This window comes from Capra hircus, assembly GCF_001704415.2.
Source record: "Capra hircus breed San Clemente chromosome X unlocalized genomic scaffold, ASM170441v1, whole genome shotgun sequence".
NCBI lineage: Eukaryota > Metazoa > Chordata > Mammalia > Artiodactyla > Bovidae > Capra > Capra hircus.
The window spans coordinates 58,724,387-58,738,544 of record NW_017189516.1 but is presented as its reverse complement, the minus strand read 5'-3'; the positions used below and the strand labels follow the sequence as shown (position 1 = coordinate 58,738,544).

Sequence of the window (14,158 nt, the reverse complement as noted above, 5' to 3'; positions counted from 1 at the left end):
CCTTGCTGCAATCCTCACTGGGTGCCTTTCCAGGGTCCCTTCCTGTGAGGTGGGCAGTCAACGGGTTTTGGTAATGCTGGACCCTCTCTGTCTCCCTGCGGTCACGGCTTCCCCACTGCTAATTTCTAGGTACCTTACCACCCCTTGTTGATTCTGGTTAATAGTCCTTTCCTTAAATTAGGCATTTTTGAGTGTCCCATCTGTTTCCTGTCACATTCTTATGGATACAATGCCCTTCTCTGTGAGTCAGTAGCTAAGGTGGGAGAACACCTTATCTTTTGAGATCAAAGTTAAGACTGTGGTTTACATGCTGCTCAGACCATCAAACTGACATCATAATGGGACTGTTACAGGTCATGTGCATAAATACTTACATAAATAATACTATGTGTGACCATTTTCAAATTCCCTCAGCAAACCTGACATCCCATTTTCTTGCTAAATGATTATTACTCTGTGGATTGAATTAAAACAGCACTGAATTAAAAAGGCGCTGCTAAGTAAGGACTTCAGAGTGACGTCCAAGAGTCCTGTCCCGATGGGCAGAGCTCATGTGTTCCCTGGCACGGGGAGCTCAGCAAATACACAACTGAAGTGCTCCGCACACTGGTGACATACTTTTAGCCTCTTTATTTCACTTGGATGGACACCTTTCTTACCAAGATCTCAGTCAGCTATAGAAAGGGGTCATTCAAAAAATATTTTTAAAATTGATTCATCTGAACATCTTTTGCTGTTTCCATGGCAACTTTTCCCCAAAGCCATAACTCTAAATTCCTCTGAAAACTTCATCTCAGAAATCTAATGTATTTGGCACTCCAAACACTCAAATTTTACTATACAAATTTAACTTGGAATAATGTGTCAAACAACCAAAAAAATGGAGAGAAAATTCTGACCGGTTCTTATTTCCACTTCAAAGGATCATGACATCTTTCAAGGAAAGAGCCCTCATCAACACTGCTCATATTTGAGTAAAGTAGTCTTGTACTTTGTGTATAATTTACCCAAACTGAGATGTATCCCACAGCCACATCCAACCAGTCACCATCAAGACAGACAAAGCAGTACCATATAAGGATGGGTGGTAGTCCTTTTTGTTTCATTTGATCTATCTTTAAGTTTTTAAGTATTCAGAAAGTACTTAAGAATAAAACAAAGCAGAATAGTTGGTCTTTTGAAAATAAGTTTAGAACCAGAAAATCTGAGAAGGTACATTAAAAGATATTAAATAACTGTATTCATTTATAAACCTTGGCAATCTTAGTCCAAAATTTTGCAATTGAAAAAGCAAGAGAGTTCCAGAAAAACATCTATTTCTGCTTTATTGACTATGCCAAAGCCTTTCACTGTGTGGATCACAAGAAACTGTGCAAAATTCTGAAAGAGATGGGGATACCAGACCACCTGACCTGCCTCTTGAGAAACCTATATGCAGGTCAGGAAGCAATAGTTACAACTGGACATGGAACAACAGACTGGTTCCAAATAGGAAAAGCAGTATGTCAAGGCTGTATATTGTCACCCTGCTTATTTAACTTATATGCAGAGTACATCATGAGAAACGCTGGGCTGGAAGAAGCACAAGCTGGAATCAAGATTGCCAGGAGAAATATCAATAACCTCAGATATGCAGATGACACCACCCTTATGGAAGAAAGTGAAGAGGAACTAAAAAGCCTCTTGATGAAAGTGAAAGAGGAGAGTGAAAAAGTTGGCTTAAAGCTCAACATTCAGAAAACGAAGATCATGGCATCTGGTCCCATCACTTCATGGCAAATAGATGGGGAGACAGTGGAAACAGTGTCAGACTTTATTTTTGGGGGCTCCAAAATCACTGCAGATGGTGATTGCTGCCATGAAATTAAAAGATGCTTACTCCTTGGAAGGAAAGTTGTGACCAACCTAGATAGCATATTGAAAAGCAGAGACATTACTTTGCCAACAAAGGTCTGTCTAGTCAAGGCTATGGTTTTTCCTGTGGTCATGTATGGATGTGAGAGTTGGACTGTGAAGAAGGCTGAGCGCCGAAGAATTGATGCTTTTGAACTGTGGTGTTGGAGAAGACTCTTGAGAGTCCCTTGGACTGCAAGGACATCCAACCAGTCCTTTCTGAAGGAGATCAGCCCTGGGATTTCTTTGGAAGGAATGATGCTAAAGCTGAAACTCCAGTACTTTGGAGGTGTCATGCAAAGAGTTGACTCATTGGAAAAGACTCTGATGCTGGGAGGGATTGGGGGCAGGAGGAGAAGGGGATGACAGAGAATGAGATGGCTGGATGGCATCACTGACTTGATGGACGTGAGTCTGAGTGAATTCCTGGAGTTGGTGATGGACAGGGAAGCCTGACGTGCTGCGATTCATGGGGTCACAAACTGAGCAACTGAACTGAACTGAACTGAAGACTTTTAAAACTATTTACTCCCCTATTACTTCAGAACTTACAATCTAAGACAGGCCATGCTAATTAACATTCACTGATGTGGCCAGGGCTTGAGAAGGGGCCCCACAATCTTTGTCAGTGGCAGATAGAATGCCAACACACCTGCCACCCTGGGCTGATTGGGAGTTTTGTGGGTTTTGTTTTTTTTTTTTGCAGTTGACATTTGTTCATTTATTAACGCTTCATCATGCAAACTGCTATTTCAAGGCAATATATCATATAGAATTATTGGCCAATAGTCCACATCTCCGACTATGAAATTCCTAATGGGAGACCTTTTCTCTCCCCTTTAAAATTAACATGAAATCATATGACCTGTTCCAGCCAATCAGATGCTTCCATGTAAGACTTTGCCATTCCAAGAAGTAATATAGAGAAACAAGGATAGTTAAAAACCATTTAAGTCTGAGTACAAATCATAGGATGATGAATATCAGAGAAAATTATATAATTTTTAAAATTTGAAAAGGAATTAAGCACTTATTATGTTAAATCCAATGCCTTTGAATCAGTTTGCCTCCTTAGCAATAGCAGTGGGCAATGACTCAAGTCTGACTGATCTTGTCACTCTGTCCTCCTGTGTTGGCGAGGGGCCCACATTGGACCGAGGAGGTGTGTCTTGACTGGGAGATTTTTAACCAGGATGGAACTGAGAGAGAAGAGCTGGGAGAAGCTAACTTTCTCCTTCTCACTTTTGTTTTCCTCTCAGCGCCTTTGCATTTCTCCCAGAGCAGGCTAGTCTGTATCACACCCTCAACAAGTGATTATTGGAGAGTGACAGACCCTAGCTCCCCACTCACCTACAGTCATGGATCCAACATCCAAGCATGCAGGTTTTTGGAGAATTCCTCACATCCTGGTTGGGATATGATGATCACTAATTCTAGAGCATCACCGACTCGATGGACATGAGCTTGAGCAGGCTCTGGGAGTTGGTGATGAACAGGGAAGCCTGGTGTGCTGCAGTCCATGGAGTCACAAAGAGTTGGACACAACTGAGTGACTGAACTGAACTGAATTCTAGAGCCAGGACTACTATGTTTAATAAACTGCTATTCCATCTATCTCAGAATAGAGGTGGTGAACTGAGACAAGATCGTTAAACACTGATGCATCAAGAAGTCCCCTGAAGTCTGACACAAGAGAGAAGACAGGAAATGTTTAAAAACAAGATCCAAGATGACAAAGGGCCTCAGGAGCTGAGGAGTGAAGAAGCAAAAAGCCCAAGGCAGTGAGGCTTCTAGAAGGTCCACCATCACCCTTCCCCCACGGTGTGAAACATGATGCTCATAGCCATGACTCGCTCACATCTGGAAGAGGTAAGTCACATTTTGTCTCACTCTTAAACAGTAGGGAAAGACATACAATTCATTTGAGAGAGCACAATACAAAATGAACCTCACCAACGGAAAGATGTTGATGTCTACAGAGATAAATCTAAGGCAAGATTTCTTAATTTCAGCACTACCGACTTTGGGAATGGACAATCCTGTCAGGCTGTGCAGTGCACGATGTTGAGCAGCAACTCAGGTCTCTAACTACTAGATGCCAGTAGCACCCTTTGCCAGTTGTGATGACCGCCAGTGCCTCCAGACATTTCTCAGTGTCCCCTGGTTGAGAACCGCCGGCTCAGACTACCTAGAACACAGATGCTAAGGGACATGTTTGCCCTCACGCTATGGGAGGGGAGGCATTCCTGTGCCCCCTGTATTCTTGGTGCACTCAGCGGGAATGGAAATGCCAGGTTACAAAGCGAAAGACCTCTCTGAAAACTGGCACTCCATTACCTGAGAGTCACCTCAGGAGAAGCCCTACGCTGAAGTCTCTGGATCCCCTTTACCGCGGAATCTAGACTTTGTAGAGGCTTCTTGAACAGTACGTGGTCCACCATGTATTTCAATCAATTGGTGGTTTCCAAACATGGCTGCTGTCAGAATCACTGATGCCAAGCCTAGGCCTTGAAGATTCTCATTTAGTGGAAATTGGATGAAGCCCTCAAGCCAGTATGTTCTGCAATCATCAGCTGGTGATGAGTGAAATTTTGAATCCACTGTGGACTGTGGTATGTATAGGTGAAGCCACTCAAGTAGCCAAATTCATTTCTTCATAGATGTTTATTGTGTGCCCATCCTGTACCAGGACCCATTCTAGGCAGTGGGAATATCATGGCAAAAAAATGATGAGGTCCTTGCCCTGAACATAGGGAGTCTAACATGTATAATATAATACCAAGTAGTGGCGCAGACAACGAATGCACCATCTATGTGCTATGATCAATGGTAATTGATGGACTCAGAAGCACTTTGGAGAGAGCAGTCGAGGAAGTGAGTTTTTTTTCCCCACAACTTATAGGACATATATATAGAGAGACTCATACAACATCTAAGGCAGAAGAGACAGCAGGAACAAAGGTCCAGGGCAGGAAAGAGCTGGTCACACTTGAGGAACAGAAAGTACACTGATGTGGCTGAGCGGTGTTAAGCTGAGGGAGGGTGTTAGGAAGCAGGGAGATTTATGTAGGAGGACTTGGAAGGCCAAGGTCATAGATGAAGGTATTAGTCTATGTGTAATGGAAACCAGTCAGAGAGCTTTAAGCACTGAAATGTCACAATCTCATTTTTTAAAAAAGATCTCAACTGGTCCCACGACTGGACTATAGGGTTACCATGTTGCCTTCGTGAGGATGACAGATGCTGTGTGTCTGGGTTTAGATGACAGCAGTGCAGCTGGAAAGAAGAGGATGAATTTGGAGTGCTGTGCAAACAGACCTGGCAGGGCCAGATGCAAGGTGGGGGATGCAGGGAAGGGAGGCCTTCAGGATGACCCCAGGTGTTTGGCTTGGGCAGCTCACCAAGTCACCGACCATTTACAGAGGCAGAAAAGGCCAAGAGAGATACAGGTGAGGACAGGTGAGAAACCAAAAACCCAGTGAAGAGTACATACAACTGAACAATAATATCATGACCAAGGTGAGACTCAAGTGTATTTGGTTCAGAGTTATCACCAGGTGGGGAACAGAAAAAGTAAATAATACAAGTTTATGATCAGAAAGGACTAAGACCAAGGGTAGTGTCTGTTTTCTTATGATTAACAGATATCTCTGCTACACAACATACAATAGGAATCCGATTGTTTATCAACTAGCAGTGGTGCTTAACAAGTGTTTTGAGAGACTTTCCTGATTGTCCAATGGTTAAGAGTCTATCTTTCAATGAGAGGACATGGGTTCAATCCTTGGTCTGGGAACTAGGCTCCCACATGCCGCGGGGCAACTGAGACCTTGCACAACTATTGAGCCTGCGAGCCCTAGAGCTTGTGCTCCACAACAAGAGAAGCCACTGCAATGAGAAGACCACACCCAGCAACTAGGGAGGAGTCCCTGCTCGCCACAACTAGAGCAAGCCCACATGCAGCAACAAAGAGTCTGTATACTGCAGTGAAGACCAGCACAGCCATAAATAACTAAATAAATAACATTTTTTAAAAAAAGAAGTGTTTTGAAGGATGGGAGATGTGGTTTCCTAAGATGACGAGAGTTCCAAACCAGAGGTTATATTCAGGAAAATCTCAGGGCAGCAGAAAAGAAAGTGCATTAGGAGGTGGGGGTGGGGAATGGAAAAGGTATCCACGATGAGTAGAGGTGTTAATTAAGGTGATTCAATAATCTCCCTCTGATTTGTAACTTGCAAAATCTGGGCTTCTGTGAGGAGACAAATGAGTAGCAAGCAGGGTATTATAAAAGTGAATTCTGAGCCATGCAGCAGGCCAGTACAAATTCTGCTGAATTTCCTAAGATGTCAACACTGGCAGAACTGATGGATGATAACTGATCCATATCAGCTCAGTGCTGCAAAGGTGCCCAGTTCCGGGTGTTTTTGGAATTACCAAAGAATAGCCTGTAATCAGGGGCTTCCCCGGGAGCTCAGCAGTAAAGAATCCACTGGGAATGCAGACAGATGGGTTTAATCCCTGGGTCGGGAAGATCCTCTGAGGAAGGCATGTCACCCCACTCCAGTATTCTTGCCTGGAGAATCCATGGACAGAGGAGCCTGGTGGGCTGCAGCTCACAGGGTCACAAAGAGTCAGACACAACTGAAGTGACTGAGCACACACACACCCATCCTGTAACCAGCACCACTGAATTATCAAGTAGACTTACTGGCTTTAAAGTCTTTCAAAATCAAATGTTCATAGAAAGCAAACTTGGAAACTTTCATAATAAGACCTCAACAGATTTGGGTGAGGAAAGGCTCCCTGCCAGGGTAAGCAGCTTAGCCCTTCCAGTGGGTTCCTTAGGGAGGAGGAACCATAAGTAGAGCAGGGAAAGAGTCAGCGGTTAGTAACGAGGCTGTGGTCAAGAGCACAGAGGACAGGGGACTGCACCAAACAGGAAGTGATGTCAGCAACAGAGAAGCTCAGAAGTGGACCAGTCAAGGGACGAAAATGGCTGCATCTTGACATCTGGACTCCATGGGCGGATGTCCCAAATCAAAGCCTAAGTTCCTTGCTTTTTGCCACACCTCAGTGAACAGAACACACGTAACCCACCTGTAGACTTATCTTTACAGGCAGCAACATGAAACCTTATTGTTTCTCTTTCAAAAAAAGAGGGTGAAAATAAGTGAGTGCCTCCAGGGAGATGCTGGGGATAACAGTATTCCATGTTGTTCCAAGACGCCTCCAATAATTTGTTCTAAAATTAATATTCACTGTAGTGATTCTACTGAAGTCACCATACTTAATTGCACAGGTTGTCATGAAATTAGGCATTTGTCACAAGACCTTGGTAGATGATCAAGGTTTGCAATATTCTCTTTGGAGTTAATGCAAGAAAGCAGATGAGGACTGTTGGGAAAGGCAGATTCAGGTAATCTTTAACTCAGGCCAAGCGATCTGACTTTTGGGGGCTCAACAAAAGTGGGAGAACACTGCTAAGGCCACGATCAGTGAAACTAGGCTGACTCATTATTATACCCCCAGCACTTGGGCTGCATTTGAGGCTGTCTCTGAACCTCTGTGTTGGTCTTTCTCTGAAGTTCTGCATGTTCTTTGAATAGAATATATAGAATATTCAGAACATTTACTCTGTCTTCTCTTTCTCAGTCTCACTACACAGTAAATGTTACATCTTCTTAAAAATATACATGAAAATTAGATAGACCAGGGGGTCTCTATGGGAGCAATCTTGCCCTCTATGGGACATTCGGCCCTGTCTGGAGATACATTTGGTTATCACAACTAGGGGTGGGTGGGGCTGTGGTATCTAGTAGGTAGATATCTGGGATGCTGCTAAACATTGTACACGGTACAGGACGGCCCCACAACAAAGAACAATCCTACTCAAAACATTCATTTTGCTGAGGCTGAGAAACACAAGACAAAATGGCATTCAACTTAATGGATGTGCAAATTTGGGGTTTTGTCTATAGCAGTCCAGTTAAAGAGCTATCTGGCTGTGTAATTCAACGATATGAAGGGTCACATTAAGTCATTGAAAGTAGGATATTTGATTGTTGGTTTATTGTGCTGACAAAAGAGGAAGAAGGGAGGAGAATTTGGCTCTTCTAACTCAATTTTCTGAGTCAAATGAGCTCTGTGGGATCAGGGCATGTGCATAAAACTCTCTGTTCTGTCACCAACTCCACCTGTGCCACCCTGAACTCCACTGCTCTAAACTGGGATTTCTTCAACCACAAAATAGAAAACCTAACCCACTAGCTGAATTTGAGGCTGAAATTGACACAGTGTCCAAACACTTTGCAACGTGTTTAAGACAATAATAGTGAGAAGCTGCAGTTTCTCTAGGAGTGCTGTCAGGCAAGCACTGATTTGTGCATGTCATCCTTGACCCTCTATCAGTTCAGTTCAGTCCAGTCGCTCAGTCGTGTCTGGCTCTTTGTGACCCCATGAATTGCAGCACGCCAGGCCTCCCTGTCCATCACCAACTCCTGGAGTTCACCCAAACTCATGTCCATCGAGTCGGTGATGCCATCTAGCCATCTTATCCTCTGTCGTCCCCTTTTCCTCCTGCCCCCAATCCCTCCTAGCATCAGAGTCTTTTCCAATGAGTCAACTCTTCGCATGAGGTGGCCTAAGTATTGGAGTTTCAGCTTTAGTATCAGTCCTTCCAAAGAACACCCAGGACTGATCTCCTTTTGGATGGACTGTTTGGATCTCCTTGCAGTCCAAGGGACTCTCAAGAGTCTTCTCCAACACCACAGTTCAAAAGCATCAATTCTCTGGCACTCAGCTTTCTTCACAGTCCAACTCTCACATCCATACATGACCACTGGAAAAACCATAGCCTTGACTAGATGGACCTTTGTTGGCAAAGGAATGTCTCTGCTTTTGAATATGCTATCTAGGTTGGTCATAACTTTTCTTCCAAGGAGTAAGCATCTTTTAATTTCATGGCTGCAGTGATTTTGGAGCCCCCAAAACCCTCTATAGCCTCTCCAAATGCAGTCTGGCTAGTTCAGTGTCCTAAGCATCTCTAAAATATGCTGACTGCACTCAACCTCCAGCTCAGTTGAGGTAGAGAGCGTCTCCTTCATCTCTCCCTGGTCCAAATGCCAGGAAGCATACAATTTGACGCCTCCTCACCCTCTACCCCATCCTGGGACCAAAGCAGGATTTTCAAAATACGAAGCTGACCAAGTCACCAAAAGGCATCAAAGGATGACACCCAGCTGGGAGGATAGAGTCACCATAAACTCCATGTGGGAAAACCGTGGGAGGAAAGGTTGGGAGGAAAATGTTGGCTGCATTTTTGTTTTGATGATAAAACAAGACAGTTGTGCTATATTTCAGGAAAGTGCTAACTGATTTTATAAATGCAGGATGCTCTTCTCTGCTTCAGTGTTTTTTATTTCTCTCTTTGTCATTATTAGGACCATTTGAAAAGATGAGTGAAGAACTCATAGCAATTCTTAAGATTTTCACTATTTCATCATCTTTGGAAAAATGGCCGAATACCTGGCCTACACAAATGTTTGATGAACATTTGAGTAAAATGTGAGTCACTGATGTCTTAAATACAGTGTCCCCTTGGCCAAATGAAAAAAAGCACTGAAGAAAGAGTATTACTTGCCCCTGGATTAGATTTCAGAGGAGGCAAGAGATACTGAGAACACCTGAGGATAATTCTTTTCTAGAAGATGCAGACAAAAAAAAAAAAAAAAAACAGCCTCCAGGACTCCAGGATAATACACAATGGGGCAAAACCAAGTTGGGCAAAACAAGTGGAATATTTATGCAAAAAGGCAAAAGAAGCTCTTGGAATTACCTCAATCACTGTGGGGGAAGCAGACAAAAAGTGCAGCGTTGGAATAGATCTTAAGCCATAGAGGGTTATGTTAATATGAAAAACAATGGGTCACACTTAATAAAGAACATTCTTTTGACTTGTGACTGATAGAGTGCTGCTGAGCGCCGCTGCTTTGTCATTCTAAAGCATGCTTTCAGAGGACCGGGGTGACTTCTTCCGACCTGAGAGCCAACACATTCTCTCTGGAATCTTCCTTCTGAGTCTTAAATCAGAAAATACGTATGTAGTCATCTGTGCTAGAATACAGGGCGATTTCATCAGCATATCTTCAGAGAGCAAGAGGAGGCATTAACATCTGCTTGACTCTTAAGTTTTTGCTTTTAGGAAAATGAGACATCTGATTGAAAATAATTTTTAATTTGTTTCATGATGCATTGGGTGTATTTGCATAATTAAGGCAATAATCATTCATACAATGAATAGATTTTTTTTAAGGAGTCAGTTCTCACCTTTCCTCCCTCACCTTGTAAATGATATTGACACCTCAGATTACAATTCAAAGGGCGCCAGCACACAGTTCAAAATCAGAAGGTAGTGGGATGAGATGCTGATTAGACATAATGAGCACAGACCCTAGATCTTTCTGTGCAAAGAAACCTCTGCTGAAAACGGGTTGCCCTTAATACCGCTTTAAAAGGCAAATCGCTGAGCCGCTAGTGTATCAAAAAAAAAAAGAAAGAAAAGAAAAGAAAGAACAGGCATTAGTAACTTATAAATACCTGGCCTACAAAAATGTTTGATGAACATTTGAGTAAAATGTGAGCCACTGATGTCTCAAATACAGTGTCCCCTTGGCCAAATGAAAAAAAGCACTGAAGAAAGAGTATTACTCACTGAGCATTTCAAGGCAAATAATGCTGGCAAAACTAGAGAAAGAGCCATCATAGGTTCCTAGAATGGGTGCCTGAGAAGGAACCTTAACAATTTCCTAATTCAGGCCCTCATTTTTTTTTTCCAGTGCAGCAAAGTGAAACCCCAGAAGGTCGCGGTGAGCCCAACCTGTCGAGTCCCCCCAACCCCGCCCTGTCCACAACCAGCCACTCTACTACGGCTGGGGAACCAGTTGGAGCAGCTCCCCGGGGCCTCTGCACCTACCACCTCTGTTCACCTCGACTCCTTCCTTGAAAGCTTTCCCTTTTTTAAATGTGGAGAGTGCATTGTGGAGGACACGAATTCCCAGCAGATAACTGCCTCTGCCTTATTATAAATATTGATGATTCCTAACTTTCCGTCTTAATTCTCCCTAGTTTTGAAAGTCAGCCCCCAGAATGTCCCATCTCAATAGTGAAAATCATGTCAGGGAGAACTCAGTAAAGTAGCAGATGCCAGAACGACTGCAATGCCCCACATCAAAGCCACACATCTACCACAGAGACATGTCCAAAGACTGGGGTAAACTAACATAGATGCCTGTCGGCTTCCTGGAGGCGGTGCTCAGAATCTTTACAAGTAGTATCCATTCCTCAGAAACAACTCTATGTTCATTGGATTTTTTTTCTTAAGTCTTATCTCTTTCTCAAAAAGAAACTCAGTCGACAATCTGGATCTGGTCGGTCCCATCATTCACCTAGAAATCTTGATTCCTTCTTTAAAGGAGGCAAACTCCACGAGTTTTATGTCTCGTGTGTCCTGAGGTCCCCAGCTCTGCGCAGTGCCTGGCATACAGTAGGACCCCAAGAAATGTGGAATATTTGAGGCAACAGGAAGAGAGGCCACCGACACACAACACCCTACCACCTTCTTATATTAAATCAGAAAATGTGCAACCTTGTGTCCCGCTACAAACTCCTAGGGAAATGCACGCCCCCTTTCCAAGGAGCAAACCGGCGGCACCCCAAAGCGCCCTGCAGGGCTTCTCCAGAGGGTCCACTGGTCACACGCTGGGATCGCCAAGTCACCCGACCTCCCGTCCAGTTCTCTGTGGGTTCTTGTGGTGTATCTCACCGAAGACTGGGTGGGTGAACCTGGGCCAGCCCCGGGAGTCCCATTTCTCAACTTTGGCCAGAGAGGCGGAGGCAGGGTCCAGTCCCCGACCCCAAACGCAGTGACCACTGCGCGGGGCAGAGGACCATGGGCTCTGGGAGTGGGGATTCCCCTTCTAAGGGGCACCCGAGTTTCAGAGCTGGTGCCACTCGGGGTGACGCACGGGGCACTCTCCAACGCCCCCCCCCCCCAATCACACACCGAGGACCTCTGCGGAGCCCCGGATCCTTTCAACTCCGCGCCGTCCCCCTAGGTCGGCCGTGTGGCGCCCCCTGTCGCCTCTGCGCGCGCCGGGACACTCACCGCATAGTGCAGCTGCGGTTTCTCGCGGTTCACCGGGTCCCCCATGTCGCCACCGGGGGAGGAGTAGCGGGCTCTGGGGCTCAGGCTGGGGTTGTGGCGCCTCTCCGGGGTCCCCCTATTTTACCGCCATCCTCGGGCAGCCCCCAGACTCGAGCCCTGCTCCCTGCGCCCAGAGCACGGTGCAAAGCGTCCGGGGCACCAGCGTCCCGCCGCGGAGCCGGTGGGGACAGGGAGGAGGCGACGGCGAAGGGGAAGGAGGAGGAGGAGGAGGAGGAGGAGGAGGAGGAGGGAGAGGCCGAGTCAGATTCGATGGGCGGGCGTTTAATTCCTTCCGCTCTTGCCGAGCCCCAGTCTCGACCGCCGCTGCCAGCTGTTTGGGGGCTACAGCGACCGAGCGCGCCCACGACAGGTGTCAGGGCGGCCGGCGCTCCGAACTCCTGCCACCCCGCCCCTCCCCGAGCTCACGGGCCCCGGGATGCCAGGGCCGGGGCTGCTAACGCCTTCACCACCAGCGAGAGGGAGAGAGCTTGGGTTTCCAAGAAAGAGACTTTGACTAACTTTGAAGGAGGTGTGGGCCTGACGCCAAAAGCGGATTCGGAACCGGCCCCCGGCGAGGGTGGAGTTTCAGTCTTTGGGAAGCCTTCCTCTGAGAGAATCTCAGTGGCGGGAACCTCAGGAGGGGGCAGGCCGGAGAGGGGCCAAGTGAGCTGCCTCGGGGAGCCGTTGAGGAGAGGCAGGCCGGGCTGGAGGCTTGCTGGGCCACGCCACTTCAGGCCAACTGAGTCCCAGAGGGCGTGCAGGACCTGGGCATGTCTAGGGAACCCGGCGGCACGGGGGAGTCCTGGAAAATCTGCAGGAATTCAGCTGGCACTGAAGACTAACGTGGGTGCCAGGATGGAGCTGAGTTGGGGGTGGGGGAGCGCTCGGAACCCTCCTTTCTTTGTCTTAGCAAATCAGAAAACAACACAGTAAGGATTTGGAAAGAGAAGAAACGCACACTATTTGCAAATGCTGCCAGATTAACCGAATGATTTTAGCACACACCTCAGATTCACAACGCCACCTAAAACTGACTTCTACTTCGCAATCCCCTGGTGGAAGCCTACACTTTGAGCGCCAAGGTCCCTCCCCAGGCCTGACATTCTGTGATTCGCCAGCAGCCTCTCACAAGCCACATCCAGACAAAGGTAGGGATTGGGACCAGAGTAGAGAAACTCCAGACTCTATGAAATCATTCATTCCAAGCCCAAGAGGGGGTGGCTATTAAGTAGAGGATGGATTTGTGGGTGGCTTGTGTCAATTCCGGGCTTGCCAGGTGGCTCAGTGGTAAAGAATCCACCTGCCAGTGCAGGGGACACAGGTTCGATCTCCGGATAGGGAAGATCCTGTGCAGAAGGAAATGGCAACCCACTCCAGTGTTCTTGCCTGGACAGTCCCATGGACAGAGGAGCCTGGTGGGCTACAGTCCCTGGGGTCGCAGAGAGTCGGACACGACTGAGCATGCATGCACATGTGTCAGTTCTTCACAGGTGTGAGAATGTGAAGCCAGGGGGGCAGGTATCCTAAAGAATCTACTACTAGATGCCATGACAGGTCATCTGCCTGGAAAACTGTAAGATTACATCTTCTAGAGCTGACCATATGCCTACCCTCTGACCCAACTCATAAATATATAGAGACATGGATGTCAGTGTCCTTCTCACGTACAAGAATGTTCATAATATCCTTAAACAGAATCACCAACATGGAAACTATCCAAATGTCCATCAACTGGTGCGTGAGGAACCCACCTTGGTCCCTCCATACAAGAGAATACATACTGCTCAGCAATGACAGGAAAATGCTACTGTTGGACACGACAACATGGATTATTCTCACAAACACTGTGTCCAGAGAGAGAAATCAGACTGAAAAAGAGAACGTACTGTAAGATTCCATTTATTTATTCAGAAGTTGAAATTCACATGTTGAACTTAAATAGGGAAATGTGATCTCTGGCGACAGCAGCCAGAATCATGATTTGCAAGATGGGGAGGTGGTACTCACTGGGAAGGGGATGCAAGGGAACCTTTTAGGGTTCTGAAAATGTTCTGTATCCTATT

At 46.0% G+C, this 14,158-nt stretch overlaps 1 protein-coding gene across 4 annotated transcripts in view; it reads right to left on the bottom strand.

Annotated features, from left to right (window-relative positions):
• ARHGAP6 (Rho GTPase activating protein 6) overlaps positions 1-14,158 on the bottom strand; it is a 532,190-nt gene that overhangs the window by 266,716 nt on the left and 251,316 nt on the right. Inside the window, exon 1 of one of the 4 annotated variants that reach the window (XM_018043785.1) lies at positions 12,615-12,984. The exons of 2 other annotated variants lie outside the window; for them this stretch is intronic. Coding sequence is in view for 1 of the 2 variants with exons in the window: in XM_018043784.1 (XP_017899273.1) it covers positions 12,057-12,101 (45 nt within the window). In the remaining variant the exon portion in view is untranslated. Of the gene's footprint in view, positions 1-12,056; positions 12,594-12,614; positions 12,985-14,158 lie in introns of those variants that run through there. One more of the 4 variants, XM_018043784.1, reaches the window with a different exon arrangement.